Source organism: Cicer arietinum, chromosome 5 (genome assembly GCF_000331145.2).
Source record: "Cicer arietinum cultivar CDC Frontier isolate Library 1 chromosome 5, Cicar.CDCFrontier_v2.0, whole genome shotgun sequence".
NCBI classification, from domain to species: domain Eukaryota; kingdom Viridiplantae; phylum Streptophyta; class Magnoliopsida; order Fabales; family Fabaceae; genus Cicer; species Cicer arietinum.
This window is the reverse complement of record NC_021164.2, coordinates 20,047,801-20,058,069: the sequence shown is the minus strand read 5'-3', so window position 1 is coordinate 20,058,069 and position 10,269 is coordinate 20,047,801. Positions and strand designations below refer to the sequence as shown.

General features: G+C 29.4%; 1 protein-coding gene across 3 annotated transcripts in view; it reads right to left on the bottom strand.

Annotated features, from left to right (window-relative positions):
• LOC101495637 (F-box/LRR-repeat protein At3g26922-like) overlaps window positions 1-5,628 on the bottom strand; it is a 6,198-nt gene extending 570 nt beyond the window's left edge. Inside the window, exons 1-3 of one of the 3 annotated variants that reach the window (XM_073369338.1) lie at window positions 5,159-5,628; window positions 4,154-5,093; window positions 3,676-3,954 (exon numbers count right to left, since the gene is read on the bottom strand). In XM_073369338.1, coding sequence (XP_073225439.1) covers window positions 3,685-3,954; window positions 4,154-5,077 — 1,194 coding nt within the window. In that variant the 5' untranslated portion in view covers window positions 5,078-5,093; window positions 5,159-5,628 and the 3' untranslated portion in view covers window positions 3,676-3,684. Of the gene's footprint in view, window positions 1-3,675; window positions 3,955-4,153 lie in introns of all 3 variants that reach the window. The other 2 variants (XM_073369339.1, XM_004514951.4) reach the window with 2 other exon arrangements.
• Between the last annotated feature and the right edge of the window lie 4,641 nt (window positions 5,629-10,269).

Below are 10,269 nucleotides of genomic sequence, written 5' to 3'. Positions count from 1 at the left end.
CCCTACACAAGTTAAAATGAACACACGCAAAAATTATGAGAACAATTATTAGAAAGCATTGATTGTAATATATGTGGGGAAAATTTAAGCACATATGATTCATTTTGGGTGCACACGTGCTCAATGACTCCGAAGGATTTTCACAAGTTAGGAGCTAAAGTTTATATCAACTGTGAAGCATCTATGGGCTTGAAGTTAATTCAAACTAGCCTTACATAGGATTTATGATGCACACATCAACATGAGCGCGGGCGCGCGCACACTTTCATGGAAAACCAATTCCATATGTATTAGTTCTTTATTCTTTTCTTCTACAATATCTAAGAATTATTCCTCTCATCAACCTTCATTGACCTCAGCAATATGGACAAGGGCTGAACCATTTGTGACAGCAATATGGTTCCTCGTGGTCCTTCCTTTTTTCTCTAACCGAATTCTTACATGCCCCTCTCTCTTTCTCTCTCCCATTATTCTTTATATAAGTCAATTCTCTCCATTCCATGGCAACTCAGCATCCCCTCTCTTCTTGAACTGTTTCCTATAGTAAACATTCTACACGTTGAGCCAACTTCCCATATTAGGCACCAATTGGCTCAGTCCCTCCTCACTGTCCCTATCAATCAAAGTTCCCTTTTAATCTTAGAACACACATGATTGATTTCTATTTCTCTTCCAAAGGTTGGGCCATAAATTGAGACTTTACTAACAATGAATCCAATTTCTCGGCATGTAATGTCGGCGATGGAGTTCCCCCATTACAGACCTATATAGCTGAGGGTCATTCATAGGTATGCCTTCAAATTTAGAGACTTTACAGCTTCGTGGCATTGGTGTTGCAATGGGTTTCCAACCAGTCATGTCAGCCTTCTCTAGTAAATCAACAATATATTTAGTTTGAGTCAACAAGAGGGCAATAATAGGTGGCTTCTTCTGGATATAGTCAATGTGATCAAAGTTTTTTTCACCAGATATGATTCAAGATGCACAATCAAACTTTTGGTTAGAAAGGACCCTTATACAGCATAGGTTTCGAAAGTCCTGTCAATCTTAATTTTTGTTAGAGAGCACCCTTATAGCAGAAGAATATTGTGTTAAATTCATAGATTGGATTTTGCTCATAGTTATATTTTTAACAACCCTTTTATTCCTTATATGTGTATTTTGCATTCTAAGGTCCAATTTGTGCTATAATCATTAAATTGACTTGATTTTTTGTATGTAAGCTTAATTTGGCAATATAAAGCTGTTGGAAAAGGTTCCATTCCAAAAAACATGTTGGTTTAGTAGTTGCACCTATCTACCTGTTTTAAGCTTAAGTTTGGTTCATTTTGGAGCCTAAGGATCAAATATAAAAAATACTACTAGGTTTTATCCCTCCATTTTGGAGCCTAGAGGTCAAATATAAATAATACTGCTTGGTTTGATCCCTCCATTTTCATTATAGTCTATTTTAACCAATATGTAATGGTGGTAAAGGGTTTGAGAAATTTCTACATTAGTTTTGGTCTTGTAAACCATTTGTTGAAGCCTGTAAATACAAGATTTTGGTTCTAGGTCTCCAAAATGAGTTCTAGAGCTCTAAATGAGCATAATTTATGTAGGGATATCAGCTTTGGTATAAGAAAGTTGCAGTAGAAAACTTCATCTCAATATCTATTATGGTTTGAAAGTTTTACATATATTAAGTTGACCTTTCTAATTGGTTTCGGTATTTGTGTATTATATATAAGCTTAATATAGGCTAGACTATTAGTTTGATGATATAATAACTTGGTAGACAACTTAGTCTTGCTCTGTATAAGTTGTATGACAGCAAAATGATAATTTTAAAATCCATTATGTAGAATTCATTTGGTCTTATAAATCTTTTTGCTTAAGGAATCATCTAATGTATATGTTTCATTTCCATAAAGACTAAATTCTTCTAACTTGATACCAACACTTCCAAAACAGATTATATACTAACTTTATGGTCTAAGGTACACTAAATTTCAAGCATAACAGCTCCAAATATATAATTGTGCAGAAAATTTATTTTTCACTCAAACAAGAATAGCTGCAGCAATATTCCATGTAGCTTCAAAACTGATGCAGCAAGAACTGCGAAAAAAAATAGCAGATATTGACTGGAAAAAAAAAAACAGCAGTTTGCAAAACATTGAACACATATTAACAATGCAAAACATGATTCGAGGCAAGTACTGAAAGGAGAGATGCAGGCAATGCAGTGAGTAGTCATGCATGAGTACAGGATTGTGTTAATGAACACCCTCTTTTTATATTTATTATTTTAATGTTTATGAGTTTTAGAGTACAACTCAGCTATGTTTAATTTTATAATTTTAAATTTATTATTTTCATGTTTATGAGTTTTGGAACTCCATTATTCAAATTTAATTGAATTATTCATCTGTTGCAACTTATAAAAATCTCAATTTTCTTGCCTACAAACACAATCTTTCCTCTTTAGCATATGCAAAGGAGGGGAAATGAAAGAAGAAAAAAAATATGCTTTACAATTTAGTCATGAGCAGCGTCGTCCAATAGAAGCCATAGCACTATAGCATACCGGAATTTGAACAAACCGCTATTGTTCTGCAATACGCAATTTAATACAAAATGTTTTCAAATAGCGGCTATAGTGGCGCTATAGCACTGTATCATAGCGGATTTTGAATAAACCGCTATATTTTGCGACTGATAACATTGATCATGAGAACAGGATGTGTTAGTCTTGTTGGGTTTATGAAAGGTGAAACATATAGTAACTAATCAATCCTTGCTAGGCCTTGGGGAAAATATGGCTACTAATTATTTAGGTATTTTTCTCCTAAAACACATAGTTAACTAATCAAACTTTTCTAGACTATCATGTATATAAAAGCAAAATACAAGTAGAGGAACACTCCAATACAACAAATAAAGTGAAAAGTAAATCAAAGAAATAGCAAATTATAGTAATAAATCAGTGACATATACTATCAAAGAATCAAACCATAAAATTATTAACATAGTAACAATAAGAACCAAATTCAAAAAAAAACATTTTAATAAACATCAAAGCCTCACAAAGCTGATTAGCAAACCATTAAATGGATGCAAATGGTAGCAAATAATCATAAGCAACTACTCAAACCCAGATAAAGCTCAACTCAGCTATAAACTATCCATTACCAAAGCAATCAAACAAAAACAAGAGTAGGAAAATAAAAAATAAAAAACTAATCCACAATAAACCAAACCAATTGATAGAGTGAAATTTATAGAGAACGGAACCCAATTATCCTAAAATTAATAACCTGGGAAAAAGAACAAATACAACAAATGATTAGAAAGTGATAAACTTAATGAAATAGTGAAAACTGTGTATCTATCCAACAGCTTAATCTTCATTCAAGGACAAGTAATAGACTAAACAAATCACATGATCCACTATAAAAAACACTATGGGTTTGTTTGGATAAACTTTATAACAAACACTCAAAAAGAGAAAAGTTTTGAAATAATTACAATGACTTTAACTCTACACCTCAATTATTTTTTGTTATTTGTTTCTCTATGACTTGAATTTGCCCATTTTAATAAGTTATAGTCAGAGAGACTAATGAAAACTCTAAGAGAAGGCAAAAACCAAATTAAAAAATCTTCTTTAAGAAAGTAGAATGCACATTTCACCTTTTGAATCTAATTAATGATATCGACTTCTGCTGAAGGTGAGTTTTGAAGCAAAAAATCAACTATTCCATCAGGTATGGATGAAGATCCTTCACTAAATGTTTCCCATAACTTGACAACGTCTGTATATGATGCCCCGGTAGGCAACTTTGCAAAGTTCGCATCTAGCAGTGACTTGGATAATTCATATGAAATTTCCTTCCTTTTTACTTTCAGTGACTTCAAGTTACACAAGGAAGGGAACTCAACCTTCAATAAATTGGGAACTAAGGAGAGAACCTAAGCAAAGTAGGATGAAGGAAAATCATGATCAGTTTATTGCAAGTCATATATTTTTGAGAAAATTTAAAAACAAATAAATAAAGCAAGCAAACATCTCAATAAAAAAAGAAAACCTCAAAACATGCCAAACTAACATTTTGAAGCACATTTAACTAATACCTCAAATGACTAACATACTCAATCTTTTATGGTATACCTGAAGAGTAGTTGAAGTGACTCTCAATGATTTGATACCAGTAAGCTCCAGCAACCAGCTGAGTAGAACTGAAGGAGGCTTTGTAGGATTCTCCATTATATTTGCATCAAAGTTTACTTGTTTAATAGAAGAAAGATGGCTCCCGCGTAGTTTTTGATAAGGAATACCGATAAAATCGAAAGTACAGAGACTTGGAGTAGATAGCTCGATTTCACAAAAGCAACGTTCAAAAGTTGTTTGTATTGTTAAATCGGTAAGTCTATCACTTGATATGCATAGTTTTTGTGCATCAAGAACTATGCAATCGTCAATGATCAAATTATTCAACCTTTTCATTGCTGAAAAAGGGTTGGCACGGCCGTCATTTTCGATCGGAAAGGCAAATGAGTCTAAAGATAAATTGGTTAATGACGGCAAATTTAGAGAATTTGGAAACAATGTTCTTTGACCACTAATTCTATGGCGAACATAAAGGTGAAGAGATGTTAAAGTTTGACATGAAAAGAGACAAGTTGGAAAGTGTTGAATATCACATCCTACATCGATTTCTAATTGTTGGACATTGTGCGAAACTGCGTATTTAATAATCTTTTTTAGTAGATGAGGCTCAATGATACCACGGCGGTGAAGATCGAGAGTGTGGATTGCAGTTGAATCATCACGTAGAAATAAAATTCGAGAAACGAATTTGAAGAAATCTCTGAGAGTTTTAAAATGTGAGGAATATAATGTAAGGATGGAAAGATGCTTCCAGAGATTCTTCCATCTTGTGGATAGTATGCAAGTTTTAACGGCGTCTTTGGTTTTCAAAAACGACAATATGTGAAGTAAAACTGAGTCAGGTAAGTCACTGATGATGTCGTTGTTATTATTCTCTTCTTCGTTTTCAATGTGGTTATTATGTTCATGCCTTTCTCTCTTCATTGTCTCATAGACAATTCTACAAACATATGGAAGGCAACTTAGAAAAGTATTTTTAACAACTTGGGAGAAAGAAAGAAATACCTTTGGCCGTCTTTCACAATTCGTAGGGCAATGCAATTAGAGAATTATGAAATTGAGAGTCGAGAGAGGGCAATTGTGAACAAAACGGACCTTAAGAGGGGGCTTTTCCGAAGACTTGCAGTTCCGATGTTGCATTTTGGATAATAAGTTGAATTAAGCGTCAACTAGACTGGCTTAGAATTTTCGCCTCATATAAAGCTTAGAATTAGGTAGGGGTTGACATATCTACCGACCCACCCGGAAATCGAGTAACTTGACAAAACTAAGTGTAGCTGAGCGGGTAAACGGGTTATGAAATCGGGTGCATATGGATTATAACGGGGGATGTGGCTGAGAATTCTAAAATCAATTGTACCTATACTCGACCGAAAATGAATATACAATTGTAACACCCATGCGTAGTTTCAGAGTTTATTACACGCATGATGCGCCACTTCGTTGTGAATAGTTGATAATTATTGCCTTACCATTTTAGCGAGAAACGTGGGAATCCTAATTTGTTTTTGTTTTTTATCTTAAAAGAAATAATAATTTTATTAAAATTATTCATAAATTTTTTAATAGAAGATTCGAAATATTCAACTTACTAATATGAGTGTCACTTGACTAGAATTTAAGGACATACTAGTTTGTTTTTTATTAGAATAATAATTCAATAATACACTTATAAAGATGACTCTATGGTATAATTAGAATATAAAACAGTTTCTTTAAAAAATAACGAAAAATGTATAGAGGATTATCCAAAAAAAACAAAAAATTCTCAATGATTTTAAAATTAAAAAATTAAGTTCTTTATGAAACATTTATTTCATTTGAAACTTTAACAGCTATTACAAAATTTGTTTAACCGCTAATTTGGTTTCTTATGTTTATTTTAAGTTTTAATTTGGTTTCTTACATTTTATAAGTTTTAAATTGATCCTCACGTGTGTTATATTTGTATAAATTAGTCATTTATGTTAGTTTTATACTAACTTCGTTTATTTTAGGCCATGTGATCACGGTAAAGCTGGCAAAATGGGCTAGTCCAAATGGATCAGGTCACCCAGCCTGCTAAAATATATAGTTTGAACTTAATAATTTCAGTACGAATTTTTTTAAGGTTTGGACTTAATAATTTCAGTACGAGCTTTTTTAGGATTTGGGCTTAATAATTTCAGTACGACTTTTTGTTAGGGCTTATATATATATATATATATATATATATATAATGTGATAAGAATAAAATAGAGAGAAAATAATATGTTGAATGAGTGTTGTTTTTTTGTGAGTGTATATATATATATATATATATATATATATATATATATATATATATATATATATTAACTTTTGTGATGGAATTTTATTTTAGTTGGTTATATATTTTTAACAATCAATTTTTTTATATTTTGTAGAATACAACAATGGCAATGATATAAATTAAAATGATCTAAGTGGACAATCATCCAATACTTTAAAAAATATGAATATTGCTCAAGGAGTCTAAAAAGACTTATTTCATAGTCACATTAGAATGATTTATCACTCTATTCGAATTTGGTTTGAGTTTCAGTTATGTTAGACAAATTTAAATTCATTTGTGTTATGCTAGATAATATATTTAAGTTGTTTCGGATAATTTGAACTTATTTTAATTTGTGCGTTGTTTGGATAATGTGATGTTTTGAATTGAGTTTGTGTAAATCGAAAAATTCAAACTTAATTTGTGTATAAAGAGTAAATCATAATTTTTTTTAAATGGACATGAAAGAAAATAAGCATTCAAATTAATTGATACTTACTACACAAGTAGTATACTAAAATTTTTGAAATGGACATCAAAGAAAATTTTTAAATTAAAAGAGTCGCAAAGAAATAAAAAATATAATGAGTCAAAAAATATGATATAAAAATTGTGTGGGTTACTCGTTCAGTCTGCAACCCGTCTAGAGTCGAACTTGCGTAGTATTTTAGCAGCTCGTATTAAAATAGGTGAAGGATTTGAGGTTGGGTGTTGTAGAAGAAGTGTTTGGTAAGAAGTTTGACATAACTTATGTATTAATGCATATCGGGTGTTAGATTTCACTAACTTAAGTTACCAGTTTCATACATTTGAAAATTTTACTGGGAACCAATAAGCGGTAAATTAGGGGCCTATGGGCAACGGTGGAGGGGAATGAGCAACTCTCTTAAATGTTTGGGAGTGTCGATGTTGCTTTTTGAATAATGGGTAAAGCCCAATTAAGGTGTAAATATGTTAGGTTGACTACTTGCAATACTCAAATTTCACTTAATAAAATTATATTTTAAGTGTTTTATCTTATATTTAAATACACTTTTGATCATCTTATTTTAATTAGAATTCAACTTTTAGTCCCTTAACTTTTAAGTTTGAATCTTTGATTATTTTAATTTTCAGGATGTTAACGTTAATTAGAATACCTAGTTTGGATTTTTTTTAATTTCAGGGATATTAATATTACTTATTAGTTTCGAATTTTTATAGGGTTTGTTTGATACTCTCATTTTTCTCAAGTAAAAAATATTACAAAAATAAAAACATAGAATTAAACATTTTGAAATAGTTATCTCATATATGCAGTATAATTTTTTTTTTCTTTCTGAAAATAATATTCATTCATATGAATTTGTATAACACATCGATCAATAACAATACAAATATAAATTCAGTAAAAATCATGAAGATAAATAAGCAAATAAACTCACATTATCTAGGTTAATTGTATAAAACGAAAATATATATATAAATTTGATAAAATTAAAGTGACTGAAATACCTATAATGTTTGTAATATCAAAATAATTGAAATATTTGAATTTTCAAATACATTGAAAAATTGGACTTTCATATTATCCCCGTAATATACACCAAAATCTCTCACCACCTCTACAAATAAATGAATTACAAAACACGAAAGTATATTTAAATTTAAAGAAAATAATAGAACAATACTTGGTAAAGATCATATATGTGTTTGATTTAACTCCATATTTCTATGTGTGCTCCCTTTGCGGCTAATACTTCAATGATATCTTATAAACAAATATTATAGCTAAGATGAATATCCAATGACTAAAAAAATGAATATCCAATGAAAGCTCGAAATTACAATAAATAACAAATAAATAGTTAGCTAATATATCCTATTAAATGTGAGTCCTCCTTATTAGCTTTACAAATATCATCCTACCGTATGAAATTAAAGGCATAAAAAGAAATAGGTGAGATATTGGACATCTCTTTAACATCTGCTCTCAATCAATATAGATTTATATTTTTCTAACATTGTTGCAACATAGTGCATTGGGTTTTTCCTTAGAATATCACAAACACACAAAGTTAAAATGATGTCTAACTTTATATTTAAATGATACACAAACAACAATAAAATACAAAATTTAAAATAATTACGTTGTTCACGATCATATATAGATATTAGATATGAAATAAAAAATAATAGAACTTGAAAAAATATTTTGTCATCTATGAAAATCATGTGAATCAAATTAATATAGTCTCACTCTAGTCTCGTTCTTTGAAATTTGCCATTCTACTAAAGATTTAAAAAAATGTTGTGTATAGTAAAATTAATGACTTTGCACGTAAGGATTTCAATTGAAATGTATTCAAAATTTGGTGAGATATTAGAGGCTAGAGTCAATACAGATAAAGATAGGTTGTTGAGTTATTTTTGCTAGATAAAGAAGTAAAAAAATATATTAAGAAATTCATAAAAAAAACATGTTTGAAAATCAAAATAGATTAATAAATAAATAAAATGTTTCATAGATTTAACCAATGAGATATGTGTAACTTTTATATATATATATATTTTTCATAAAATTTTACAATACAATTATATTTTCTAAATTAAAAAATAAAATATGTAAAAAAAATAAAAAAAAATTAAACTATATATTGAAATTCAATATTCTAAGATAAATAAATTATATTGCAAATATAGCAATCTTAAATAAAATAAGAAATTCATAAAAAAATATTTGAAAATAAAATCAAAATAAAATTTTACTGAAAAATTAATGTTTAAATAAAATTAAAAATTAATAAATATAAAAAGTAAATGAGATATTTGAGGGATAGAGTCTAAATATATATAGATAGGTGCTTTTTACAAGAAAATAAATAGAGCAATCATATTTGAACACAATTTTAAACACAAATACACGTGACCCCCACATAATATCTCTCATCATTTAATTTTCCCTTTTTTTTGTTTTCCCACTTTTTTATCTCTTTTTTTTACTTTTTTTTTTGTCTTCGTCTACAAAAATAAACCTCACACATTCATCTTCCCTTTCTTCTATAATTCCTCCTCCTTCCTTTTATTTACTGATTTTAATAAAAAAAATTATGAAGTAACTTGAGCAACCTTATCTCCTCAATTGCAAGGTAATTTCTCATTTCCTTCTTTCCCACAATATTGAGTTTCAAATTTTGTCTTTCATTTAAGAATGTGTTGTTTTTTTTTAGACATTAGTATTCAGAAAAACTGCAGTTGTTTTTGGTACATTGTTTTGCTTAGATATGAATTTTTGTTTTTTTGGATTCATACATGTTTTGTTGGGTTCATACCTGGTTTTTCTACTTCTGGTTAGTAATATAAACAGTATTGGTTAATGAAGTACAATAGATGGTTAATGACTTATTTTTGTCTAAAAATTAGGGTTGTGAACTGTTAATCAATCATGTTAATTATTTTTGTCTAAATATTATATTAAAATATTTCTTTTATTTATTGAAATGTGTAGGAGAGCAATACTAAAATAGTAAGGAATCATAATGAAAGTAACATATGTATAGAATCATCTATTGAAGCTATCGAAAGTAACACATTGGTTCGTGTGTGATTTTATGACTGAGTGTGTGGTTGTATTATTATATGTAAGATTGTGCTAACTTATTATATGTTGTTGTTTAGGTTGGAAGTAATACATCATTCTTTGATCTTTTGTCACAATTCAACACAACTATGTGATAAAATGTAAATGTTTTTATCAATTTTGTCACTTTTGAATATGACATTTTGTTGCAACAAACAGTCAAGTAAATGGATTGGATAATAATCATGTACGTGGTTTATCACT